Source organism: Phoca vitulina, unplaced genomic scaffold (assembly GCF_004348235.1).
Source record: "Phoca vitulina isolate PV1807 unplaced genomic scaffold, GSC_HSeal_1.0 scaffold20, whole genome shotgun sequence".
NCBI lineage: Eukaryota > Metazoa > Chordata > Mammalia > Carnivora > Phocidae > Phoca > Phoca vitulina.
The window spans coordinates 31,635,008-31,650,847 of NW_022589723.1; the positions used below are offsets into that span (position 1 = coordinate 31,635,008).

Sequence of the window (15,840 nt, forward strand, 5' to 3'; positions counted from 1 at the left end):
GAAAATAGAGATTGGTTATTTGATGTTTCACAAACATTTTAAGCCTGAAGAAAATTCGAAACAAATTACGAATTTTGTATAAGGATTGTGCATGGCATGTATTCCCTGTGTGGGGGGAAAAAAAACAAAAGACCATGAAAGGATCCTCTTCTATCACATGCTTTAATGGGATAGCATAATAGGCTAGTGCTAAAAAGAGGAGGGCTGATTTTTGTTACCTTGGTTGGGTTGGTGCTGGTACCACATGCTTGCTGGGATTTGACAGGTCACTTTTCCCACTCACCTAAAGGATATGCTAAATAAACTGAAGTTGTCATTGGAATGTTTTAAAGAATGGTTGTATTTCCCCAAACTATAGGAGGCCAAGGGTAACAATAAAGTTATATAAAATGTCATTACAGCTTTTGTAAAGGAGATCATAGGCTGAGATCATTTTAATTGAAGCATCCATTTCATTGAAAATTGAATTGGAGGATAGAGAAAGAATATCTGAAAGGACATTGATAACTAGGCATATATTAGAAAGTATGCTGAACTATTTGAGTTAGATTGAAAGTGGCAGGTATAATAGAAGAGTGGATTGGGTGACAAAGACTTGGATTCTAGTCACAGATCTTTTAGTCATTTTCTCTGCGCCTCACCTTCTTCCAGTTAGGGGAATGGGTTAGATTATTTCTGGGGTTCATTCCAGCTCCAATTCGGCAATTCTGTGAATGAACTCTTCAGGTACTAGAGCCAAATTATTACACATTTGAACTCAAGTTTAATAGATAAGTAAAAATCACTTTGCAAAATGTTTTTGGTCTTACAACTTGATTAAAATGTTACTATTTCCATGTTAACCTCATTCCATAAGATGAAAGATTTTAGAACATTTGCAAAATGACTGTCATTTTCAACAATATGCATCGAAGTATCATGTGCTTCGGAGGGGAGGAGCACTTGAGGGGCTGCTATGTCAACTGTAAATTGAGAACTGCTTGTTTTGGCTTTTATTGTTAAAATTCTGCTGGCTTTTAATATATACTTTTAAAATATATTCATGTCTGGGTGAGAGAACTTTTAAAAATATCTTGTGTTTAATTTTTTACTATTATCTCTTACAGGCATCTGTAAGAAGGTAGAGCAGTCCATAGAGCTAGCTATCCGAGAGAATCAGTGATTAAATCCAAGTGTGTAGGTTTTTATGGCAAAATACACACGATATAAATGGCATTATTTGGCTGTTAGTTTAGTAGTCTGATCATTTGAAATCAGTTATTTAACATCATTATCGGTAGGTCCCAGCACAGATGTCCTATATATTTGCTGTTAACTACTATATGTTACCATTACCAGTGATGGTAGTGAAAATTAGTAGCCAGTAGGATTCCTTTTCTCTGTTTGAGTCCGTGGAACTTAACTTGCCTGTTATTCCCATCCCAATGAGTAAGTGTATTGTTTTCAGATTCATTTCCCTTGACAACTTCCAGTCTCAGGGTACCATTTTCTCAGATCTCTCTAGGGAAGTGACAGATCCTTTTCTTTAAGAAGTTGCTGACCATTGTATTAGTCTCTGTGCCAAAGCATTTCATCATATGGCCCTAAGAATATTATAGAAGGTCATGCCTGAAATGGGACAGTCTGGAAAGCCCCAGGAAGCAATACTATTTCTGCAGACTGTCTTTGATACGAAACCAACAATGCAGGATCTGTTAGGATCATCAGTTACTGGTTTTGGTTTACATTTAAGTGGATTCCTAAATAACAGGATTTTTAAGATTTCCAGTCCCTGTGCTTTCTCCTCTCCAAGGCTCTGGAGGGCCATCTGCTGGGCTAGACAATGGCTTGGGAGGTAGAAGCTAGAATTGAGGAGGGAATCTGACAACCCATCGCTACAAACTAGGGCTTCTGCCTTCTGTGGGTTTGGATTGGAGTCCGAGTCTTTCTAGCTCTGCAAGTCAGGGAAGAAAATGTATAATCAGTACCCTACTAATGACTATGGACCTGCATTTATCTCTGCCCTTTTGTAATTGCTAAATTGTAAGATCCATAAGCGTGGGAATGTTCATTGTTCATATTTACATTCCTAATAACCTATCCCCCCTGCTATTCCATGTCAGAACAATAAAGAAGGGATCTAAAAGAGTGAGGGGGCTAATCCTAGGATTCATTCTAGTTTAGCTTGGGGAGCTATAGTCTGAGAACTACCATTCAGACTAAAAAATACTTCAATTAAAAGTTATATAAAATGATTATATAAATGCTATATAATAATTATACAGAAGTACAAATGACAGTGTAATGAATCCCTATGTATCCATCCATCCCTTCTGAGAAAGAGTCTTGTCTCCTGTTGTCACATACTGATTAAATGGGCGTCTTCTGCCTGCCTTCTGGTTAGATAGAATGTATCATTCTTGAATCTTCTGTATTGAGTGCATAACCTGCATCCTTTGGTTATCCTTTATGGTATTGGGTAGTAATCTGAGCCTCATGAGTCATAATCTAATACCACTATTCTCAGTAAACACCTTTTTTAGCCTTAAAACTCTTGATCATGTTTTGTTTTTCACTGAGATGTCACCCTCCAGCCCTTGAGAATTGTCTTAGTAAGATAATTTCAGAATGAGTCTTAGTCTCTAACAAAAATGTATTATTCTTGGTTAAACATTGGGAATAACTTGAGTGTCATGTAAGCTTTGTGAACTGACAAGTTGAAAGGCTTAGGTTGACTTAAATAGGATTATGTACAAACTTAGAAAGTATGAAGGAAAAATTTTAAACTTACACTTTTGAAAGCATCCAGTAAACTATTTTTTTAGCATCCATGTTTTACTATAAAATTAATCCTGCTGCTTCTTTACCAGTGAGGTCACAAGGTTATGTTTTAAAAGGTCCTAAAACATGCACCCGCAGTAATGTACTGGGTGATAACTTCTAGTGGAAAGCTATTCATTGCACTTAATGCAAATTAGGTGGCCCATCACTTGCTTTTATTCCATTCCATAGAAGTACCTTTGTGCCTCTGGAGCTGAGCACAGGCTGTAATAGTTGCCTTTGAGTTTAAATCTTTGTGAAAGCAGAGAAATTCTCTATTTGAGCATTTGATGTGTATGAGATTTTTCAGTAATTTTTAGACATGAATATGTTGATCCCATTCATTAAAGGAAGAGACTCTTGTTATAAATATGATAGAACTTGTTCACTTTATTTTCAAGTATCTATTGGGATAATTTTCACTTCTGGCTGCCTAAAGTGACCACACAAAATGTAGTTTAGTTCTACCTTTTAAACCTAAGTTGTAGATTATAGACACATTTTCAATGTGCAACACAACAGTAGGCATTCTTGTTAAATTAGTTTGAGAAATTCCTTTTATTTTGTACAAGGTACGGTCCCTTTGCACAGTGAACAAATATATTACAAATCTGGGTTATTTAAAAAAGTATTGCCATTTCATAGTCTCACTTATGCTATTGTACAATAATAGTGTTTTCTTTATTCATTTGAATTGAATGCAAATTACTTTGAGTGAAAACTGGTTTCTGTAAAATAAACAGATCTTTCCAAGTTGCCAACAAAATGCACAGTGCACATATTTAGGTTGACCATGAACCTATGTGTGACAGTGCTAGACAGAAGTTCCTAACAGTTGCTCTGTAAGATTGAAATGTCTTTTACCAGTAACTCTTAGATCTGTGAAGGCAGCTGTTGTCACCAGAGATGAATCACACCCTCTGCCTTTCCCTTCTCTGTATTGCCTAATTTGAATTGTATTACATTTCTTTAACAGTCATAGAATGCTAGAGCCAGAGGGTTGTTAGAGCTTCTTCCCTCTCTCTCCTTCTCCCCTTTTTAATACGTGAGGAAGAAAGGAGCCCAGAGAGGGCAAGTAACACTCAAATCTCTTAACCCCATGCTTTAGCAGTTCCACCATGCTCCCTCTTGCTGAATTTTGCCCATAAGATAGTTGGCAAACAAGAGGCGACACTTGAAACTGGCATGATGCTGCTTGTTTGCAGTGTGCCAGGCAGCAGTTACTGTACATGCAGGGTAGGGGAAGAAGATAAAGCCTGGGATTGAGATGAAGTTTCTCCTGGCTGATCTGACTTCGCCATGCTTCTTGATCCTTGCTTTACAAAGATAATTGAGCACTTGCTGCCGTGAAATACTGAGGTAAGTCTCTTATCTCTATTTCTTTCTACATCTGTATGAGAAATATTTACTTGGGTCTACAAAGGAATTTTCTATTATTTATATTTCATAAGGCTTTTGTGGAAAGGAAATTTGCTATTGCTGATCACTTGCTCCCATGCACACATGCAGCATTCATGTAAGTATTCTATGTTTTCCCCTAACAATAAAATTTGCTTAAGCCGTGAGTGAAGTGAGGGAGGGGGATTTACTTGTTTATTTTCTTGCTTTTGCTGGTCATTGCCTCAACTAATGGGTTCCATGGCAGACTTCCAGGTTGTATCAAGGGCTTCAGGACTCCCACACTTCCTGTAGCTGCTATTCCATCTCTGCGGTCATTTAGTTCCTCTTCTGTTTACCTTTTTGGAAGTATTTTTTACTGTCTGGCTGTTACCAGAGAATGGAGTGGTATAGGGGTGGCCATTAGTTTCCTCGGTTTGCCCTTCTGGTCTTTAATTCTTGTGAGGAGGTCCTCTTTTTTAGGGCTTGGGAGTTGGCTCCAGTTTGACTCAAACTGAGCCCCAGTTTACCTGGTTGGTAGTGGAAGGTACAGACACGTCTAAATACTGGGATCTGAAGCATTAGCTCATTGTAATATGTTTTTGGCCATTTCAGTAGGTGGTGGTTTTAAGGTAGAAGTACTTCATATCCTTACTTTCTGTTTATTGTAAAGTTTTACATCATGTTACAGCAGCTGATTACAGTCCATTCTTTTCATTTAGTTTCATCAAAAAGCATCATGTAATTTAAGCAGCTTATTAAACTTGCTATATCCACTTTTATCTAATTTCTTCTACACTTTTAGGTTCTATACTACATCAAGCTCAAGATTTATGAAGAAATGCATGAAAGCAAGTACTCTTCTGAGTCAAGGGATGCCAATCAAATAAATTCAGGAGGCCTTTAGGGATACTTCGTTCTTACCAGTCTGTGACTGCTTGCTTAAAGGCATCATCTCAGAGTTCTGTTTCACATGGAATGACTCAGGTGTTGGATGGATTGAGGAGCTATGACCAGGCTAGGAATGACTTGGCAATGTTCTCAAACTTTGAATCAGCAAGATTTGGTAAAGCTGGCCTAGAAATCATTATAGACTGAAAGAAGCTGCTGCGCTTTGAAAACAACTCCTACTACCACGAAGGGCAGAAGAGGGAAAGTTAATTTGTATTTATTAAAGTCTTATTTTTAAAAAATTGAAGTTGTCAGTATTAGACTGTATACTATAATCTTGGCTGTTGTGATTTGACAGGTCAGACATAGATGTACAAGTACTTTAGGATTGATAACAGATTAGCACAGGTTGTGTCTGTGTGCTGTTTATCTTAGGTAATAAAACAGATGTTGAGGGTAACAGCAATCAAAAGCACATACATTTCAGGATCTTGAATCCTTTCCCCTCCCCAGTTCCCTTTTCCCCCAGGAAGGTTTGTGAAACCTATGCTATATGCTTTCTAAGCATCACGTTTCAGAGAATTATGTATCTCAATATATATATTTAGCTGATGTTGATGAGTAGCTGGATCTTAAGTGTTTTAAAAGATCATGTAATCCTGGGCATTTGGGGTTGGGTGTGGGTAGGTGATAGGATTTGCCTTTGTAAACAGACCGTTTGAACAATTACCCCAGTCCCACTTGGAAGCTCTTCTTTAGTTCCAGGTGAAAGTAATGACTAACACGCAGCTGGAGTCAGTCTGTATCATTATTTCAAGTCAAGGGATTGTCTTCTTTCAGAGTCAGAATATTCAGCAGAGCACATTGCAAGAGAGAGGCTTCTCTCTCTTAAGACTGCTTGTCCTGGGAGGGCCCATTGGCAGGGCTTTGTCTTACTGGGAGGAGGTCATAATGACCAGGAATATGGCTGTTCCTAGGTAGGTCGTATGGATTCTGGATATAGCTGGAGTTATGACCGAGGCCTTCTTGGACCATACTGATTGTGGGCTCTAAGGAATATAGTGAAAAATGAGTTCAGAGAACAGATTAGCTTTGGTTGCCTTGTTGAGAGGAATAGAGTTCTATTTAACTTGCTAGGGAGAGAAGCCAGGGATTTATAAATCTGTGATAAATACATGAGGGTTAGGATTGAGGCTTGCTCATGAAATGGAAAACCTAAGTGAGTGTACTATTAGAATCCCAAGCTCTGGTCAAAACCAAGAGGTTTGGAATATCCTAGAGGTAGGGATCTTATCAGTAAGCCCAGGGACATAGGTGAAACTGGGAGAAGGTCGAAGACGGTGATTCAGAAACTTGCAAATGTCTGTTCTGATTAAATCAGTTGAAGTGTGTATACCCACTGATTTTCCACCCCCAGCATTTCTGCTTCATAGTAGTCCTGGTATTTTTTTAAAGCAGAGTTGACATGAGAATTTGATTTCCTGCATGAGAGAGGAGGGTAATCCTGGGAAAGACCATTCACCTTGGATTCCTTAAAAAGCAACAAAAGAAGGGTGTGTTTTCAAGACAGGGTGAGTGGAGAGGGCTTGTTTTTATTTCAGATGCTGCACTATTGCCCTGATTTCACTAAGTTACTTATTTGAGACACCTACCAACTTCATATATATTTTTATTAGATGTCGACAAGGATGGCATATCTGTGTACGGAGACCCCCTGTGCATAGGCGACTTCATTTCTACATAGCTGCTTTCTGGAAGCTTGCAGGTGAGAATGGGTGGGTCCTTAATTGTGGCGTAAGGGTTTTCACTGCTATTCAAGGAACAAGTGCTAGAACTGCACACGGATTCTTTCATGTAATCTGCAAGGCAAGAGAGATTTCTTAGGACATGCAAGGACACAGACTTAATTTCAATACCAGAAACAGATTGCAGTTTATGTGCCGTCAGGATCCTGGATCTGTAAAAGCCTATAATAATCCAAGATTTCCTTCTTAAATATGTTGAAGGGTGCTTTCCTAGGTAGGCAGAGTTCTTTTCATAAAGTAACTTACGTTTTTGGAGGAACAGGGACATTCTTGTTCTTAGTAGTCAGGTTCAGAACCAGAAGGGGATTAATTCAGGATACTCAATGTGCTTTCACAGTGTGCTTTCACATCTATTATTTAATTTTTCAAAATCCTGCAAAGATAGTTGATACTTTGCATTTTATAGGATGAAGGCCCAGAGAGATGAAGTGACTTGGCTCATGTCCTATAAGCTCATAAATGACAGTGCCAAGGCTTGAATGCATGCCTTGGGACTCCTTGGCCTGTGTTTGTTCTGTGATATCATTCTTCCTCTGAATTCTTTTTGATGAGTAAGAAATTCAGATTGAAAAGAAGTAGGTGTGTTTTGGCACAGGTGTCAGCAACTTGGCAGCCTTTAGGGAGCAGATTTGGCGGCATCCCTGCTCTTGAGAAGCTTGTGATCAAAGGTGGGGCAGACTGAAATGTAATGGAGGTGTAAAAAGCACCTGGGTCTCAGGCTGGCCTTTGAAAAGTTCCTGTTTTCTAGTAAGCCTTCCAGTGTATCCTCTGGGGTCACTTACCCCAGTACTTATGAATGCTAACTGAAACCAATTTTAGCAGTATCTTTTTCTGATACTAGGAGAACTCATGCTTCTCTTCCTGCTGCCTCTCAGGTGCATCTTCCCCAAGACTTCAGGGTATATTGGGGTACAAAAGAATGCAGACTAGTCTCCAAATACGAGGCAAAGTAACTGTAGCTCACTGGAGGAAGAAAGTGTTTTCTTTGGGACTGGGAGTCACAGAAGGGAAGGGGAGCCCCTCCTTCATCCTCTATGCCATTTTCCCGTTTTGGGAAGATCACTGGTTCTTGTAGATCATTCCAAGTGAGGCAAGACTTGCCTGAAAAAAGCACTAGATTCTCTGTAATCTGGCCAACTCTGGCCCTCATTCTTCTGTGACGATCTGCCAGCCAGGGGGTCTAGAAATAAGCATGGAATTGTAGGGGCTTGACAGTAATGAGTGGTCTTCAGAGGTCTAAATTTCTCTTAAGTGGTAGCAGATGGTGAAATTTCTATATTTCTCAGCTCTAAATTTCTCTAAGTGGTAGCAGATGGTGAAATTCTTGGACAGTCTTCCACTAGAACCATCACATGCTCTCTGCCTCCAGCTTGTGAGATTAATGAAAATGTAAAAAAAAAAAAAATAATAAAGGGATCATTGTAACTCAAGGGGTGACTAGGTCCTGGGAGAGCAGAATGCTCCATGTGGCTGAAAGTTGAGTTGTGTGTCACCACTAGCAGTGTTTTTTTCCGTAACAGGTGACTGGTTGGGAGGGGATTTACTTAGAATTCTGAGTATAGGGTTAATGATGTTTGTTTCAGCAGGTAACATTTCTTCAATCTTGTACAAAAGTACATTTACCCATTAGTTCATTCAAGTGTTCCTAATACCTGCGATGTAGCTAGAGCAATAATTAATTCTCTCCTTCCCTTTTACTGCTTATGAGGAAACCGTCGCTTGGCATGAGGAAGTGACCTCCCCAGGTCACACTGCTGTCAGTAGCAGAGTGCGATCCACAACCAGGCTCAGAGCCTTTTCCATCTCATCCTGGCCCCCAGGTAGAGAGATGTTGGCCTTGGTCCCATCTGAGATTGTGGTCTCTTTTCTAGCCTAGAACCCTAGAGAGGGGTAGGAGAAAACATTCTTGCCGGACAGTGAGCAGGCCCAGCTGCTGGTGAGGCTCTCATGAGGAAAGGGGGATGTGGGTCCTGGGCCACAGTCTGCCCAGAGCCACGTGAAGTTGCTTCTAGTGAGTACTTTGTTTCTTAGTACAAGGGGCTGGGGGTGTGTCCAGGAACCCCAGCATGGTCCATCGGTCCCACTTTGGGTTCTCTGAACTTAGCAGCCAAAGAGTAAGGCAGTATGACTCGGAGCTGCTGGTTTGGAAGCTGAGGACTAGAACGGCTTAACGGAAGGGCTATCATCTGAGTGAAAAGTTCTCTAACACCCTCCTCTCCTCCTCACCCAGGCACATCCTTTTACTTTGATTGGCGGCTACCTTAGTTGCATGTTTTCTAAAACTTGAGGAATAGTGATAGAAAATGTAGCCCTTATGCTAGTATCTTCACTCTGGTTAGGTCATTTGAAACTTGTTCATTTGTGAAGAGGGCTGGGCAGGAAGGACTATGATTACTGCTTTAGAAAGGAGGATACTGAAGCTCATAAAGTTCGCCTAATGTTAGTAAATAGTTAGGGCTCAACCCATAATCCGGTATCCAGTCATGGTGTCTCCACTTGCATCTTACTACCCCTCCTCCTGTTCTGGATCTCTAAATGCGAACTACAGCTGCTACAGTTTCACCTTACCTTCAGCAAGGAATACCTTCTGTCAGTGGGGCCAAGCCCTGCTGACAGAGAAGGGCCGAGCTCTGAGCTTTTCGTGGCTAATCCCATGATTGATTCAGTCCCGGCAGTGGCAGTCTTGAGGCTGTGGCTCAAAGCCTAACAGAGTCTCAGTTAGCCAGTAGTGTCCCTCTTCTCATTTCCACCAGAAGAGTCAAGGCTGCCTTTAAGTTTGGGGGTACGCAGCAGTCTCCCCACCCCCACCAATCCACAGGGATACTTTCCAAGACCCCCAGTGGATGCCTGAAACCACAGATAATACTGAACCCTCTATATATTTTTTCTTATGCATATATGCGTACATAACCTATGCTAAAGTTTATAAGTTAATCACACTGAGATGAACCACAGTAACTAATAGAACAATTATAACAGTATAATGTAATAGATGTTATATGAATGGGGTCTCTCAAAATATTGTACTAGACTCACCCTTCTTGTGATGATGTGAGATGGTGAAATGAGGTGAATGACCTAGGTAGGCATTGTGACAGGCCACTATTGACCTTGATCATGTGACGGGGGGGCGGGTAACTGAAACTGAGGAAAGAAACTGCAGATAAGAGGACTACTGCAAATAAGTTTGCTGTGCAGCCGGGGATGCACCTAAGTGAATAAAAGAGAAGTTGGGGTTGGGGGAGGGGATTCATTTCAAGGGGAAGCTGTACCTTCCTTATATAAAGGGGCCAGAGGGAAAGAAAGGATGGAGAAGTGTATGTGTGGGTTGAGGTGGTCGGAAGGGGGTGTTGGATTATAGATAATCTGGATTCTATTTCTGGGAACTGAAGGGAGGAAAGGGCAAGGCTTACTGGAAAATTTACACTTCAGAAATATTCTTCTCTCCTGCTGAGTCATCTACCTGCCTGCCCTCAGGGAGGGTGGGGTAAGGGGAAGAGCAACCAGTCTCTCTAAAACACTTCCTCATCCTTTTACAGCCCCACCCTACCCCAGCCAGTCCCTGCACTTCAGGGCATTTTGCAAAGAAAGGGGAAGCATCAACCAAGGCTACCTAAGCTTTGGAGAGTTACTCCTCCAAGGCCTGTAATTAGCATCAGGACTGAAGGTTTAGCTTTATAATGCCTTGGTGTTTGTTCTCACGTAGTTCCTACCTCTTCCAAATCACAGTCTTATACCCTCAAATGCAGAAGGGGCCTTGGAAGTGAGCCTAAACACCTTCATTTTATAAAAGCAGCAGCAAATCCAGAGAGGGGAAATGACTATCCAAGGCCACTCTGTGAGTGGGATTGGAACTTACCTAGGCTTTTAGGTTCACACGAGCATCTAGGTAAAGTCAGTATTTCACTCTTGGGGAAGACCCAGGCACTGAACATCTGTTTCTTCTGAGCCTACTACTATTATTAGAAAGCCACACTGCCTTTTCTCTTCCTGGGCCCTAAGCACTCTTTTCCTTGAGAGACAAGGATATGGGGAGAAGAAAAGGGAGATTTCACGGTCAGAAGGAGAACCACACTGGCTAAAAAAAGTTTTCAGGATGTCACTGGACTCCTCACTACCTTGGAACCCAAAGTTACTGCAAGGAGACACGTGGAGGCTGGATTAGCAAGGAGCATACAGGTGGCTTCCCTGTGGCAGCAACAGTGGGATTCAGGATTTCAGGATCATAAAGGTGATGGAGCGTGCTAGGGAGGATTTCTTCTGTAGCACTTTGAAATGCCTGACAGACAAGGAATTAAACATAGTTTGTTACAGTATCATTGTGTTGAGGGGGAGAAGGGGAGGGGGAGATGGATAGGTGTTTGTTTTAGAGGTAAAATGGGGTTAGCATAGCAAGCAATGTGTGGTGTGTCGTGTAACTTCAGGATGACAGTGAGCGGAGGTCTAAAGTAAGAAGGGCAAGAAGGAGCACTGGCTGAATTAGAGAGGCCTTAGAGATGGTGCTAGTACAACCTCATCGTTCTAACGGAGGTAGAAAAACCAAACGCAGAAAATAACAGTGTGACCTAGTCAGTGCCACACAGTAAGAACTAGGACTAGAATCCAAAACTTCCAGGCCAGGGTCTTGAGACCACTGAGTTCAGAGAACACTCAGACTCTTCACTCTTAATGGTTCTTATTTGGTTTGGCCCAGTAGTTTTAGGAAATAATTTCATTCCTGGTACAGACTAGTTTATTAAATGTTTATTAGGGAGTTCAGTTAGTGGGGTTTATTACATGTGTTTGATAAATATTTCTGTAAAGTTCCAAACCGTGACATTTCATTTTCCTGTTCTTGAATTCTCTTGTTCTGATGTGTTGGTTCCCAGCACCTGTTGGCATATTTACCTGGGCAGCCACCTTTTCTCTAAAGGATGATTATAGCCAGAGTGGTGAAACAAAATCTGGCTGCTGAGGCAGAGACACTGCCCTTCTTAGCTTTGTTATATATACATTTATGGTTTCGAGTCTGAAAGCAGTTACCCTAATCACAATGCACAGGACAACAAAGTGCATAGGAAAGTTGTGTGCTCATTAATTGAGCTGTTTGGGCCTGTCTGAGCTTATTCATTCTTGAGTCATGCATATTTTCGGAGCTAGAAAGTCTCTTAAGAGATCTTTCTGCCCAGTCCCCACACCTCTTTGAGAAAGAAACTGAGATCTCAGGTCACAGTGATGAAACAGTAAAGCTTTTAGCTTCACTACTGTAATGGTGCTTGCCTCCATGTGGATGGTTTGAGTCAATACGCAGAAAATGGCCAGAATTGATGCTCCCAAGGGAGTAGTGAACTTCGGCTGACCAGAAGCAGAGGGGTGACCTCCTGTTTTCACATTGTTCTCTTGGGCTGTATACATCCTAATGTGTTCATGGAGACTTGCCCTTCCTGCTCTCTTGCTCAGAGCAACCCACCCCTAGCTCACCCCACTTTTAATAACCACTCCACCAAGGGCTATAGATGACTAGCTCTCCTTGGTTAGGAAATGGTTGTGTCACAGGTATAACTAAGGCTAAGTCTGAAAGACAGAACAGTAATCCAGGAAATCTGGGTCAGTCTAGACCTGAGACCTAAGAATGCCCTGAAGTAGTCATTACAAATGCAGATTCCAGGACCCCACTCTAGATACACTGCTTCAGAGTCTTGGGAAGATGGGGTGTGGACCTCTGTATGTTTAACAGGCTTTCCAGGTGATTCTAGATCTATGATAGCCATTGGGATCTTTGCTGTCCGTCATCTCTTTCAGTGTGGCTGAGACTCCTAAATAGACCTCAGAGACAAAAGGACAGCCCTGTTACATTAGTACAATCTTTTATAATATGCAAAAACACTTCTCATCTCTGATTTTTATTGAATACTCAGGATAACCTTATTAGACACTAGGATAGGCATTAGACCATAGGATAGGCATAATTATCCCAACCTTGCAGATGAGGAAACTAGGCCTTAGAGAGCTCCCAGTCTAAGGGCACGGTTAATAGACTTGACAGAGTAATAAGTGACATAGTCCCAAAGCCACCTGTTTCACACATTCTCTTATTTAAACGTAAGGCCTAAGCCCAGGGCAGGACCTGATCTTCATCTTTGGTTTCACACTCAGACTTCTTAGAAGGATGATCCAGCTTGCTGTTTTGGGATGTGCTTGGGATTAGTCCTGACCTCCCCAGTCTCAGGGGCAGAGATCTCGAGGGTGGAGTGCCATACAGTATTAACACTAGGTATTAATTTTCATTCCTTGTGCCCCAGAAAGCCAGCAGGTGCAGGGTGGCAATCCTCGCCAGCATGACGACAGGAGGCCTCTGGGGCAGGTAGATTGACTTTATTTCAGAATTTATAATCAATTTAACTCATACTAATTGGTTAGATAATGACATTCTCCCATTTCTGAAGACATTTAGTTGGCATCTATAAAAAAACCCACAAGCGCTTGCTAAGCAGGTGCAACTTAAATTGAAATATAAATTCATTATTATGATGATTGCTCCTCCTGAGCAGAGCTACCCAGCAGCCCCAGGTCCTGTGGTCTTTTTACTTGTGAGGGGAGTGAGGGAAGAGATGTGCGCAGTGTCTCTCTGGTAGAATTCCTGGTCATTTCACATTTGTACTCTTTATCTTGCTAAGCCCTTTCTAATGGGACGTCAGGATTGGATACTCTACCTTTGAAGCCTTTGTCCATAATGTATGTGTTCTGGCGTCTATCCATTCCACAAGCACCTGCATTAAAATAGAATAAAGAGAAAAATGGGGTGAGTGACGTTTACTTAGACTGCATGTGTTTTTGCTTTATTTTTTCTTGCCTTTTTTTTCCTTCCTTACCCATAAAATTAGTTCTTTAGTGCTAGAGGATTATTCTGGGTTTAATCTACTCTAAATCATTTTGACGATGCAGGAATTCTTACAGGGCTCAGAAGCATTAGTGGTGAGCTACAGCGCCCCCTGGCATATGCAGCACTCCTCCTCTTTAACCTTGTTTAACTCTGAGGGGTGTGTCTTCATGAGGTGATCACAGGCAGTTCTGTTGCCACCTGCAGTCAACTATAGGTGAAGTCCCAAGCTCCAGAAGTACAGGATAAGGAACGAATCAGAGCCAGTTCTTAGCTTGGGGAAGGGGTGTATGACATTCCAAATCCCAGTTCTGTTGGATCTTGGAATAGGGTTGAAGACCGTTTCTTACCTCTCAGCTCTGGTCCTACCTCCTCTCCTGGATCTGAAGCTCGACTGAGGGGAGCCAGGGAGGGAGGTGGACCAGTGGCTGAGATTCTTGATTAGTGATCTTTCCAGGATGTAGTCACTCCCATCCATAGTCTGCTCTCTTAGTTACCCATTTTGGGGAGTGGACCATTTGTACATAATTGAGACTTGTCTTTGAAAAGTATTACCAGTGTTTTTAATCTGAAGGATTTTTCTCCGTTTTGGCTGTCACAGTTTATCCGGCTCCTAAAATGCATGGTCCTTAGCCATAGCCAGAGGCAGGACATAAAACTTCAGGGACCAAGCTCAGGCTCTTTGCTGCTGGTGATATCAGAAAAGAAGCTGTCTGGCATTTTTAGGTTGAGACTTTAATGACTCTGGCTCAGAGTCCCTTTTTTTTCCAGCTTTTAACTGAGGACACACTACCAGGCAAGGCATGCAGCGAGTAATGACTAAAATACAATGTGACTCCACTGGACTCTCCCCTGTTTGAGACACTGAAGGCCAACCCACTGCTGTTCAGATACATCCCCATACCATACCTCCTCCACAGAGTTCCTAAGTTGAATCTGTAGGAATCTATTCTTACCTGCCTGCCTTCCCCACTTTACTGAGTGATACGGCAGAACCAGTCCAAGTTTTCCTCTAGTTTGCTATTCTTCTAAAAGGCCTATAGGTAACCTGTGCCCTTCAGAAAAATGATTAGCAATTTGTATTCCTGGCATCAGTTCAGCCCTTTATACTAGACCAGGGCTTCCTTCACCCTCCCTGAGGGAGGGAGGCTAGGCTGTTAACTTTTCCTTTTTTTTTTTTAGAACAGGAAACCGAGACCCAAAGAGGGGCAGTGACTTGTCCGACACCACATGAACTAGAAGCTAGATCTCCCCAACTATTCTCTTCCATTGGCCACCAGCCTGCCTTAGTGTAAGCCACAGGATGATAGCATGTGGTGGCTCTGGCTACACTGTAGAGTGTACATCTAGAAAGCAGGGAGAAATCTGGGCTGAGCCCGGAGCATGCTCCCTTGGGGAAAGAGATACAGCATGGTGGTAGTGTGTGTGGGGGGAGGGGGGCAGGGGGGTTGGGAAGGTTGAGGGTTGTATTTGGTGGGGTTATTGAAAGACCTAGACATGGCCCAGGGAGCCCGCAGCCACGAGCGCAGCCTCCTAGGTACAGACTCAGGGTCTTTGCAGCCCACAGCTGCTCAGTGGGCAGATACATTCAGAACCTTCATGCTTCTTAGTGCTACTGCACGCAGAGACCTGCAGGGGTTGGCAGAGCTGCATTCCTTGAGCTCTAGAAACTAGCTAGAGCCCAAGGGTTATCCAGTATACTCAGGCCCTGCCTTAGAGAGGCCACTTGTTAGGGAGGCTACATCTCTGTTGATTCATTATGCTTACTCCTATGGCACCTATTTCTGTAACTCCAGATCCTCCCACAGCAGGATTGACTTTGCAAGTCTCCTTTTTTCTTCTTTCCCAAGCCACTAGCTTGAGCCTAATACAGAGCAGAGTGGATGTCGATTGACACATCCTACCCCAACCTCTCCGGATCCCTGCTTGACAACCCTACCCTATGATCTGGGAGAGCTTGATCTGAGCCACTGGTGGGTCTGGGGTCTCTCTCTGGGAGACATTGGGCTTGTCATCCATACCCACAGGGCCCAGAGAACCCCAAAGGTGTCCCCATCCTTAAGTCATTTCTCAGTGGTTTAGGGTTGTATTCTGTGGCCTATAGGGAGT

General features: G+C 42.3%; 1 protein-coding gene across 4 annotated transcripts in view; it reads right to left on the minus strand.

The window, feature by feature from the left end:
• Positions 1-82: 82 nt before the first annotated feature.
• MEGF11 (multiple EGF like domains 11) overlaps positions 83-15,840 on the minus strand; it is a 345,128-nt gene continuing 329,370 nt past the window's right edge. For 2 of the 4 annotated variants that reach the window (XM_032417420.1, XM_032417421.1), the window contains 3 exons: positions 13,565-13,621; positions 6,720-6,926; positions 83-6,116 (listed from right to left, as the gene is read on the minus strand). In XM_032417420.1, coding sequence (XP_032273311.1) covers positions 5,956-6,116; positions 6,720-6,926; positions 13,565-13,621 — 425 coding nt within the window. In that variant the 3' untranslated portion in view covers positions 83-5,955. Of the gene's footprint in view, positions 6,117-6,719; positions 6,927-12,587; positions 13,622-15,840 lie in introns of those variants that run through there. The other 2 variants (XM_032417423.1, XM_032417422.1) reach the window with 2 other exon arrangements.